Below are 12,595 nucleotides of genomic sequence, written 5' to 3'. Positions count from 1 at the left end.
CTGTGTTGGCCTGCTGCTTGCTGCTTCTATCTTGGGCAGGGAAAGGTCTGAATTGTACTTTTATCATCCGGCTGTTAGTGTTTTCTCTAAGGGCTTGAAGTAGAGCTTGCCTCCTGTTGGAAGTCTCAGGGAAATCAAAGACTTCATGAGAACTCCTTTGGACTAAGGAACCTGCCAAGAAGAAGAGCTGGAGAAGCTGTGAGGAGGAACTACCACTTTGCTGTGTGCTTTGCTGTGTTGGCCTGTATTGGCTGCTTCTGTCTTTGGCAGTGAAAGAACTGGACTGAACTGTCTGCAACTTATTTTCCAAAGATTCTCCAAAGGCTTGAGGTAGAGATTCTCCGATGCTCAAGAAGTCCCAGGAACAGCAAAGACTTCACCGTCCTCTGTGTACCCGCTTCAAAACTGCATGTTTCAGCTGCCACAGAGGAAAAGGCAACCCAATGCCATTAACGATGCCGCTGCCGGCTACGTGACCTGTTGACACTGCAGAGAGCACTGCCCCACTTTGCACCGTAACCCTGGTCTCATCAACGATGCCGACTACCGCCGCCACCGAGCCCCTGCTTACATGGTGACCTGAGGGCACCACACTTTGCACCGCATCACTTCACTTGGCTGCCCAGGTATCCCTGATGATGACGCTCCAAGCCGATATCGATACCGCTGCCGGCACTGTGGCCTGGGGCCACCGTCCGAAAGTTACTTGACACACCGCACCATCCCACACCACAGCCTTGGCCCACCGGCGCCATAGGCTACAGATTGTCTACCAACAGCATTGCTTCTACAAAGATGACGATGCTGCTTGCACCGAGACCTGGCAGCACTGCGACAAGCATTGCACTGCTTCTCATCGATGCTGCTAGATGCCGTACACCGAGCCCCTGCCTGCACCGTGACCTGAGGGCACTGAACGTCGCACCGCAGACCCGATGCCTGCCAGCGCTCCTGACTTCAACCTTACATTGTACAATCAGCAACGCATGTGATTTCAAGGGCCTGACGACTCCTGCACCAACCTTTGAAGCCCATCCCTGCCTACTCCGCATCTTCGGATCTCATCGCAAGAACCACGATGCACTGCATTTCCATGGTACTGTTTGTGGGTCTTCCCGACACTGAAACTGGCTATGTGCACCATGGTCGGCCTGAAATGTTGGATTTGTTTGTTCACAATGCTGTGATAGCCTCAGATGTAGCTATTGACTTCAAGAAACTATATTTTAAGTCTATTGTTGCAATATTAATTTTTTATTACTCTATGTTGGACTTTTAGTGTTTTGGCCTTGTTTTACACGTAAATACTGTTTATTTTTCTAAATCAGGTGTAGTGTCCTTTGGTGGTGGTTTCACTATATAACTGTGTGCTATCCGAAAATTATTCTTACATTGCCACTTAAATAAGCCTGACAGCTTGTGCAAAGCTAACAAGGGGATGAGAAGGTGGTTTAAATGTGTAATCCCCTTACACTAACTAGAAAGACAGGTCCCTACTTGGACAAGGTGCATACCTCTGCCAACTAGAGACCCCCATTTCTAACAACTGTTTGGCAGCGCGGGATGCAAATGCAGCCTTTTGCTAGCAGAAGAAGACCACAGGCCACACTGCGATTTAGCCAGTAGCACCATCCATCATAATTGTTATGTATTCAAATAAAACATATTGTATTATGTAAGATGTACTCGAATATATTTCATAATACTAAGAACAGCAAAGAGCAGATGTCTCTATCTCATTTGTCAAACATGCACTGGAAAAAAACAAATTAATCAATTTGTTAATAAATCCTATTTTTTAGATGGATACACAACTGATGATATTGAGTTCTACTGGAAAGGAGGAACGACTGCAATTACAGGGGTGGAAAACATTGAGCTTCCCCAGTTTTCTATTGTGGACTACAAAATGGTGTCGAGGAATGTGGTATTTTCAACAGGTAAGCAATTCGATGAGCTATAAAATGACGTCCATTCACAATGTATTCTACACCTATAACGCGTATATGATATGTTTGTTTTCCTGTTTTTTTTATTGTAGGTGCATATCCTAGATTGTCCTTAAGTTTCAAATTAAAGAGGAATATTGGTTACTTCATTTTACAAACCTACATGCCTTCCACTCTGATTACAATCTTGTCTTGGGTATCCTTCTGGATTAACTATGATGCCTCTGCCGCAAGAGTTGCTCTAGGTAATGTTATTACGGAAGCATTTCTTTCTTGGTGTGGCTATTACAATGCATGAGATATGCGCAGAAAGGAATTGGTTATCATAAACTAAGAACGTGCTGCTTATTATTAATTGAAATTGAACCTCAAAATGTTCCTTCTCCTGTAACAGTATGTGGGTGAGGAATCAGGAGGGCACTGCGGAACAGGCGACCGAGTTCAGTCCAATGGGACTCAGTTTGGAAAGGGTGACCGACAACGGTAACATGCCCAAGACAAAACTGAAGCGGGGTACCACTACCACTTTACCTGCTTGTAGCCTGCCCCACAAGGATAGCTGTAAGAGTGCCCATTTTGCGAAGTCTGCCCTGGCCCTTGCAATGAAGGGATCGATATTGTCCTGAACCAAACTCTATAGTCCAGTATTGAGGTACACCACAAATTATTTGAGATGTTTTGATTTCCATTGGAATTGATAGGCTGCAATAGATGCCACAGTAGTAATTCGGGACAGGGGCACTGCTTCGCTTTTGTTCCAGTTGACTTTGTAGCCGGAGCAAAACCCGAGATAATGGACATAAGAGATGAGAGGGAACTGCACAGATCTGTAATCATGAGTAAGACATCATCTACATATAAAAGTATTTTAGAAGGGCCTGCAGGGGTAGCCCATCAAATCAGAAGAATGATGACTAGCAGCTGCTAGAGTTTCTATCGCCTGAGGAAATAACAAAGGTGACAGGGGACACCCTTTACGTGTGTTCCTTTGGATCAGAAAGGCATCTGATAGAAAATCTCCGAAGTCAACCTGGGTGGACAGTGCATCATAAAGTCATCACACCTTAGCAATGAAATTGTACCAGAGCACACATTTCCTCAGGGTATTGAAAGTTAAGACCACTCAATCCTATCAAATGTCTTTTCGGCATTGAGAGAGAGGGCCAAGGCGTTATCCTGTACGTACTGGAAGAGCCACAAAAGATGACTCGGGGTATGTAGGTGGTTGAGGGACATGCATCCCGGCACAAAGTCATCCTGGGTATGATGGACGAGCGAAGGGATCACTGTTTTTAAACGGGTTGCAAGTATCCCAGTCAAGATTTGTACATCTGCATTGAGAAGGGAGATCTGGATATAGCAACTGCACAATAGCGGGTCTTTGCCCGGTTTCAAGAGGATATCTATCAATGCCCTGTTAAATAGGCAAAGTAAACTAAAAGTACTCTCCATTTCGTTGCATGCCGTGGATAATACGTCTATAATTTCTTGTTATGCCCACTTATATCACTCTCTGTGGAAGCCATCTTCACCAGGGGCTTTGTTGTACAGGATATCAGATATGACCTGAGCTGTTTCCTCTTTAGAGATTTCCCCACTCAGAAACACTTGGGGGTGTATTATCAAGGACAGATGTTAAAATAATCGCCGTTTTATCGGCAGGAAACTGCTGATAAAAAGCCGATAATGGGCTTGAAAATACGCCCTTGTTAATTTCCATAGAAGCCCATGTTCTGCTGTTAACATGGGCTTCTATGGGAATTAACAAGGGTGTATTATCAAGTCCATTATCGCCGTTTTATCGGCAGTTTCCTGCCGATAAAAGGCGATCATTTTAACACCGGTCCTTGATAATATGCCCCTTGGTTCTCCTCATTTAAACATGGTAGAGGTAAGTTCTGGAAGAACCTGCCTTCTTTCTCTCAATCAACCAAGAGTTCTGAGCTGTACAGGATCCAATATGACTTGCCAAACCTGGAAGCTATTTCCTGAGGATACCTGATCAACTAGCCTGCAGCAGACCGTATGGATGGGATTGCCTGGAAGCCTAACTCTGGTGGAGTTGTGCAGCTAAAAGCCTGCCAGTCTTCACACCCTGCTCATAATGTCAGGGTCTGAGGCGCTATAACATATATTCAGGTGTACACGTGTATGGGTTATTCAATTCCATTTGGGCTGTTCCCAGCAAGCATAAGTTGGACAGGGAAGGGTAAACAGAATATAAGTGAGTCTTGGATCTGATGTTCGTCTCAAGCTGCTGGCTCTACTGGTGTGTATTGACCACAGCCACATCCCTCACTATGTGCCCCCTTAGTGTGACTATAGATGCTGCTCACCGGGTTTGTACAGAGGTTACAGTCTGAATTTTCTGTCATGTAGGTGGTGACTTGTATGTGGCAAATGGCTTTCTCAGCTGCCATTTAGTAGAAACAGGTATTTAGGCACCAAGATTTGTGAAATGGTTCGGCCATCCCCAGTCCACCCAGAGACAGATCGGCACATGATCCAAGTGGGCCTGATCCAGAATGTCATAGTCTTACATACATGGCGTTAGTTGGTGGGAAGTGAGAAAGTAGTCCAGCCTAGATTGCATATCATGTACCAGGGACAGGTATGAGTAATCCCTGTTTAAGGGGTGAAGTAGACACTAAATGTATAACATGCCATAGTCCTCCAAAACATCTCTCAGAACCACTTTGTCGCCATTGTGCATGACATAGATTGGACCAATACAATCGATAATTGCTTCCAGTGCTGGGTTCAAGCTGCCACACAGAGCCTGAGAAGTGGTACCCAGTTCAGTCACAAGCCTGTTAAGGGTAAGACGGGAGTCCTGTTTACACTCATCCAGGGCATAGATGGAGCCCAATGCCAGTAGAGTGTCACCTATGTGCAATTTAGTGAGGTTCTGTCTGTTTCTAAATAGAATTCAGTTTTCTAATATGCTCAAGCATCCTACATTATACTATCACCTGAGAGAACTGTGCGAAGTTCATCCGCCCAACAATGGCACTCACTATAATATTGGGCCTGGTTAGGACTGCTACGTGCTCCCTAGGAGAAGGCACTCTGGGGCATATTATCAAGAAACGGCGTTAAAATGATCGCTTCTTTAGCGGCTGGAAACTGCCGCTAAAGCGGCGATAATGGGCTTGATAATATGCCCTTGTGAATTCCCATAGAAGCCCATGTTCTGGTGTGAACATAGGCTTCTTTTAGAATTCTCAGGGGCATATTATCAAGACCATTATCGCCGCTTTAGCAGCAGTTTCCTGCCGCTAAAGAAGCGATAATTTTAACGCTGTTCTTGATAATATGCCCCTATATTTCTACATATAAATAATGTATGAATAACAACTGTATGCACAATGAGCTAAACTGTCCCTTAGTCTAACCTAGCAGTAGACACTTTCTAATTTGTTTCTTAAATACAACAGGTACTGTGAAAGTGTAATAGCGTGGGCAAGATTATTATGCTAAAGATTTCCAGTCACCTCTCTATCTTCTATTCACAAGCCATAGGTAATCGAGAACAAGTCTCAATTCTGCCCTTTCTAGAATCTTAGTAAATTGTTTTGTAGTTCTAGATGGAAGGAAAGTGAACCTGAAAGGTTAGTATATGGAGTGTGGAATGACCTTTCCCTCAACCACTTCAATGTGTCAGGTTGAATGGCAATCAGGATGAGAGACCTTAGGCTTCTGGCTGGCTATTATTTCCAGAAGACCTATGGTGGGTGAACTCTGGCCCTTCTGTTCATGGGATGTTAGACAATGTCAAATGTTTTGAAATGGTGTCTCTCTTTTTAATGATAGCCAGTTGTGTAATGCGACCAAGCAGTGCAGAATAAGGTTTATGGGTGACGTGCGATACTGATGACTTTGCAGATTGCTAACACTTAGCTTGGGGTGGGTGCAGGCTGCATTACAAAAGTCCATTGTACAAGGGGCACCGTGAAAAGCAATGTGATACAGTAAAAAAGGGAGGACATATGAAGGAATATTTATAATGAACAGACTGTGAAAGATGTCCTTGATCGCCTTGTTGACTGGGAGGATTGAAGTTAGCTCAGAGTTACATATGAACCCTACGTTCTGTAGTGTCTGCAGGGGTTGGGAAGGGAGCCCTGGGGAGGAGAGCTAGTGAAAGGTCCTACAATCAATGATATGCCCATAATCGCATTAAAGAAGGTCTGTGATTGAGGAGCACCATGCATGTTTTGAACAATTTGAAGCACAACTGATAAGTGAAGTGGTAAGAGAGCACAAGCATAACATCAGCCCATGGAAGCTATTCTTCGTTGATAATAAGGCCATATGATTTTAGATTCTGACTGCTTGCTGCCATTACACTTGTTGTATTAAGAACATTTGCATGCGATAAACAAGGTGCTCTACACATGGCAAGTTCTGGTTTTAGTTTCAATATAAAATTAGCAGTTTGTGTTATTCAGTTTGAGACTGGTGCTGAATGCAACTTAAAGGTTATTATTAATAAATCATCTACTCGAAGGGGTGTTTCAATAATGGAGGATGTAGTTAGGCTGGAATCTGCAGCCAGGGCATGATTTGTATGTCTCCTACCATCTTAATCCAGGGAGCAGAGAACAATATCGAAAATGAATCAGTGAGACTGGTTTTAATTGGAGATGCTATTACCTAGATTGGTGCCTCCGCATCACCGAAGCTCCTCTGTGAATGGTATTGGTAGAGTCTGTCAATGAAGTAAACCATTTACTGTAGCAAGGCCACCACTGTTCCCTCTAGCTAAAGTAGTGATTCCCATCAAAGTAATTTATCGAAATCATATCAGTCCGTTTACCTTATTAAACATTACAAATATGTATTTGTTGCAACTGACTCATGCTCTTGTTTCATGTGAATTTGGCCATAGTATCATGAGATGGCTTGCCAATTCATGAAAGGCCTAATATGCTTTGTAGAAATGAGAGGAGTTCAAACATTTCACTGATACCAGGGGCCAGATTTCACTTCCGAAATGCTTGAGATCCTCTGGCCGCAATGAGCATGCAACTCCACTTCTCTCATTATTTCAAAACAGAATCAAACAGGTTAGTAGAAGGGACATAGGGAACACTTGGGCATAGCAGACCTATGCATGGAAAATCAGTGTCGGGTGCCCCACTCTCAATGGGGCAGGACCACCATCACTGTCACTTGGCCCTCTTGTGCCAGACAGCCCACTGACACAAGTGCTTCCACCTGCCCAGCCGACTGAGGCTTCAGAGGTGTAAATTCAGCAGTTCATGGCAGGGTTCACACTCCTCCAAAATGTAATTCACCACCATAGTATCATGCAGGCAGCTGGGTGTTATTTGACTTTCTCGCACTTTCTCGCATTCTTACTCATTGAAAGTTCCCCTAAACAAATACATCTACATTTTGTTTAGGAAAATATTAATTTTTGATGGATGTTCTCAAGTTACATGAACCCAATTTGTTTGTCATAAAGACCAGAGCTCAAATTTTCCGTTCAGTACTCTGGTCTTCGGCAACCAAATAAATGCACTTATTCTCATTCTTTAAATTACAAGCACAGTTAGGCTTTGAACAGTCTTAGGGCCCACACAGAGTGAAACACCTAAGATTCATCGCTTAGGAACTATCTAACAATGGACCCTACTATCTGGGTCCATCAAACTTGCTTCAGGAAACACAAACACAAAATGGTGGGACACAGTCAGTACATCACATTTAATTTCAACATTCCTAGGAGATTTCACCTGAACTCTGCAAATGTAGAACTAGGCTATGAATAGGTATGAAAGACAACGGCCAAATTATATATGTTGCACTGGTCTTGGTGCAATAACACCCATTTTTTGCACTCCTTATAAATTGCTAAAAGAAAGGATAAAACAAACTTTGCAGCAATTTAACATTGTAAAAACACCATTTTGCTACTGACTGTCTATCCAATTATAAGTTTAGAATAAGGTGAAAAACTGCACTGGGACCAGTGCAATAAATATAATCATAAAACGGTAGTTCAATCTGGGAGCAGTCAATGTAATATTATTTGTAATTTGTCACAGCGCTGAATCTATAGTATTTTTTGCTTTTGGTTAAGTAAATATGTTTACTTTTTAGTATGAAATTGCTCAATCAAATCAATGCATTTTGACTAGTGATAGGTCTTTATTATCATGCTTTTGTTATGTCATCTAATTCTGGAATTCAGAGATAGGCAAGTGTGATCAACAGTATTGCTAACAGGACCCATTGCTGAGACTATTAATGAATGATGAACTGTGATGCCCTGATGGTAGTAACATTTCATGTTATCCTTTCACCATAGGAATCACCACTGTGCTAACGATGACCACCATCAGCACTCACCTCAGGGAGACACTACCTAAGATTCCATACGTAAAGGCAATTGATATTTACCTGATGGGGTGCTTCGTGTTTGTTTTTCTGGCTTTGCTAGAATATGCCTTCGTCAATTATATTTTCTTTGGAAAAGGTCCACAGCTTCAAAAAAAGGCAGCGGAGAAAGCAGATCATGCCAACAACGAGAAGACCAAAGTAGAGATGAACAAAGTCCAGGTAAACGAGAAACATTCTCTTTCCATCGTTGTTTACTGGAAAATTGAGGGGTTGGAAAATACAACAATAAGATCTGCCCTGGAAAAAACATCATCCAGGGTATCTAAAGGCAGTGTACCATGGAAAGAAAATTTAGATGGCCTTTCTTATAGTTTGTCATTATTATGCATCAAGTGACTTATAGAAAGAATGCCTCAGTGTACACCAAAGTATTGGCTCTCTGCTCGCATTGCCATCTAAACCAGGGTTCTCAAAAGTCGGTACTGAAGTGTCGGATCCATGAAAGATTTTTAGCATATCCCCATTTAGATAAATGTAGTTGTCTTACAACTCTGGCATGGATTTGGCCCTCCAGGACAAACTTTGGAGAACACTGGTCTTAACTATGACTTCATATTAACATGGAGCACTATGTTGTTGATGGATGCATGTTCTATACTGAACTAAGTGCTGTGGGAAGTGAAGGTTCTATCATTTGAATAAGGAATATCCCATTCAAAGGAGGAAAGTATTCTACTTTAATGCACTAATTTAAAAAAGCTCTACTAGCCCATTCAGTGCTATAGAAGGGAATACTATCCCCCGCTGTAAGACCGCAGCCTTTGAATAATAGGCCTTCTTGTAGTCAGAAAGATACAATACACCTCCCAGGCAAAACATGTCTACAGAGTTGTTACTAGACTAGCTCAACTTGTGCTTTGGCTTGAAATTCAATTAGAGGTTTTTTTAAAGGGTTCAAATATTAAGTCGATAACAAGGCTAGGTTTACTAACATTAGTGGGTTCATTTCATTTATTTGTTTACGCTTTATCTGAGTTGCCATAATTATAGGAGGAGTACTGGGATGACAAGGAGTCCTTTTAACAATGTATTTATTAGACAATTGTACAGTTGATTGCTGTAGCATCTGGCATCTATGGGGAGAGGGGCGGGCACGTGCAAACATATAAAAATATATATATTATTTTTAAATCTTACGGGGCGAACGTGACTTCCTTCACTCCAGACACCCACAGGAACTGGAAGCTGGAGCCTGGAACTCCCTTGACCAAGCAGTGCACTGCTCTAATGCTGTGAGAACAGCGTCCTGATTGGAGGGAGCATCCCCATTCAGTGCCCTACAGCACCCTGGAGGCCTGCACTGACTCTAACCCAGCTGTTTAAGACAGCTGGGTTAGAGATATTCTACCAGTCGATTAATACAAAAACGTGGCAATCGCCATTGCAAAATTGCATGGCCCCAGTGCAGAATTTCATATCCCAATCATACAGCGTTTGTGATCTGCGCTCTGATCACTGATTGACAATATATTATTGTTACTGCTGTCCTCTCTTTTCCCTGGCCATAAAGTTTAGAAGAGGGGGTCCCAAATTTATGCTGTTACAAATTGGCCATACGCAGAGTTATGACATAAGCCTGATTTAGGTATGAGTTACCCTTTTCACCAGTCATAAGACACACCCATTGAAAACATTTTATTTTAATTGGGGCATATCCGTTGCCTGATTCATTGGCTGTCTGCCTGGTGACGGGGAAAATCCTTTACAACGCGGATTATACTCCGCAAGGCTTTCACAACGCGTAACCACGACTTGCGCTGGAGGGCGCTAGAGGGTTAAGAATAGTATATTTACTATTCCAACACCTTCCCTTGTGTCCACGGGGACTGGTGTTAGAATAGTAAATTATACTATTCTCAATACGCGCCCTCAACGCAAGTCGTGGTAACGACTTACGTTGTAAGGGACGCGTTGTGAAAGCACGCGTTGTTATAGTACGCGTCGTAATGTCGTACATCCCCTGGTGACAGTACCTCCCTCGTTCTTTGCTTATTTAATGCTCACCTTCGTCCCTGATCCTGTGTAGAGGGTCTGACATACTCTTAGGAGTATTATCATTTGGAAAGAGTGACTCTATGAATAGGACAGCACGGACGGCTGTGTAGAATTCATCGGGAGTATGTGCTGTGCCTCTGCTGCAGAGAAACATTTTGGTCTTTGCCTTTGGTCAAACTCTTTCTTTTGCTCCCTGTTAGACTATGTTGAAGTCGTTTTAGGTCTGGCTTGTGATCAACAGAAAAAGACTGTCAAAGAGCACAACTGAGACTGGCTTTGATACCACCCACGGGGGTGGTTTCAGTTATACTGACTGCATAATTTGATTCGGCAGATGTGTGTTTGCACCGAAGAAGAACACTCTATTTTCTCCAACTTTTGTTGAACATTAATATTGGCTTCAAGACCTTGAATTTCATAGGGATTAATAAACTTTCCTCTGCCACAAGGTGTTTCAAACCTGTGGTCAGAACTTAAGTGTGTTCATCCAAACCATATGATGAGCTCCATCTTTAGGGGCAGAATAATACCTTGTTGGTCACACCACCTTAGCGGTGGTAGCTGATTTACACAATCTTTGATTTAGTACGACAAGGGAATGATGGGGTCACATGGATGACAAGCTTGGAAAATTCAGTCTAATGAATAAATTGATTTAAAATCACAATAAAATATAAAATCAGTTACATCATGAGAAGCGAATATGTTAATCTTTTAATAATCCTTTTGCTGAACAGCTACGCAAAAGAATGTTACAATTGAAAATAGCCCCTGTACTTAAATGTGTTAGGTAAGAATGAGCTAAGTAGGAAAATTCAAACAAACTATGCTATTAAAACAAGAATGACATATGGCATCTTATCTGTGTATTAACTGTACACCGTCACTTCCTGTCACACTCTAGGTGGATGCACATGGAAACATTCTTCTAACAACTCTGGAAATAAGAAATGAAGTCAGCGGCTCTGAGGTCTTGACAAGTATCAGCGATCCCCGCGCCACCATGTTTTCGTACGACAGCGCGAGTATCCAGTACAGGAAACCTCCGTCCAACAGGGATGCGTACAGCCGAAGCACTTTGGATAGACATATGGTGCATAAGAAGGGGCGCTTACGAAGGAGAGCGTCGCAGCTCAAAATCAAGATTCCTGATTTGACTGATGTGAATGGAATTGACCGGTGGTCAAGGCTGATCTTCCCCATCGCATTTGCTTTTTTTAATGTCGTTTATTGGCTTTACTATGTGCACTAGGTTATGCAATGAACCCTCCACACTTAGACTTGTTTAGTTGCTTAATCTTTAACTCTGGAACAACTGCAGTGACTAAGATGCTGCATTCTGAAGGTAAGATATCCAACAATCTAATCCATGCGCCTTTTTTGCATCTCAGAGTTTAGAAAATCAGTTTGTCTACGTGAATCCAATACAGCATCAATTCCAATACACGTTGGATCTTGAGACCTCTTGAGATGAAGGAGAAGAGAAACATCTTCTCGTCAAATGTGCCAATCATATTAACATTTTTCTACTCAATATTCAGCTTGTTTTTGGACTATGTTAATATAAACATGAAAATAACGTGTGCACTCATAATAATACATGTATATATACATATATAAAGAGGAGCATGTGTATACATATTTATGTATGCACATCTGTTTTAGTGTACCATAGTCTCTTCACTCCTACATGAACACACATACACACTGATGCACACACACTACCTGAACTAAAACATTCAGAGTAAAATAGACATGTTTGATTGTGAGGCCCTCTCTGGCATCAGAAACAAATGTTACACCCGTCCCCCATTCTTATGTAAAGCACCTCAAGAAAGATCAATACAGGATTAACTGGATTTCTACAAAGTTTTCAATAGATCGCTTCAAGCAGAGTCAAACATTTGTATCCATACACATCACTTTGGAAGAATAATACACTCTGGTGGTGAATGAGTACAGAATGCGGCTGGTTTCAGTCTGAAAGTGTTGACTACTAGAGACACTATGTGCATTAGTTCTCAACTCCCTACAGTGTGTTCAGGCAATTTATATGAGAAGATATAAACTCTACAAATCCAGGTGAGGGTGATGATGATACTACATTTGGGCCGGATAGTAATCTTTGTGGCTGTTTTGAGTCCAATTCAGAGCTACACCAAAAGCGCTAAGACAGTATGTGACACAAATATTGCAAAACAAGTGTGTGCAACTCATATCTCAAGGAAATACAACTGGCATAA

General features: G+C 42.2%; 1 protein-coding gene across 1 annotated transcript in view; it reads left to right on the top strand.

The window, feature by feature from the left end:
• GABRB1 (gamma-aminobutyric acid type A receptor subunit beta1) overlaps positions 1-11,604 on the top strand; it is a 378,989-nt gene extending 367,385 nt beyond the window's left edge. Inside the window, exons 2-5 of the mRNA XM_086963359.1 lie at positions 1,803-1,940; positions 2,042-2,194; positions 8,266-8,516; positions 11,257-11,604. Of these exons, the coding sequence (XP_086819485.1) occupies positions 1,803-1,940; positions 2,042-2,194; positions 8,266-8,516; positions 11,257-11,604 (890 nt within the window). The remainder of the gene's footprint in view (positions 1-1,802; positions 1,941-2,041; positions 2,195-8,265; positions 8,517-11,256) is intronic.
• Positions 11,605-12,595: the final 991 nt, after the last annotated feature.

This window comes from Lissotriton vulgaris, chromosome 3_1 (genome assembly GCF_964263255.1).
Source record: "Lissotriton vulgaris chromosome 3_1, aLisVul1.2, whole genome shotgun sequence".
In the NCBI taxonomy this organism is placed as follows: Eukaryota; Metazoa; Chordata; class Amphibia; order Caudata; family Salamandridae; genus Lissotriton; species Lissotriton vulgaris.
Note: the sequence above shows the minus strand (reverse complement) of the source record. Positions and strands in the feature narration are given on the sequence as shown.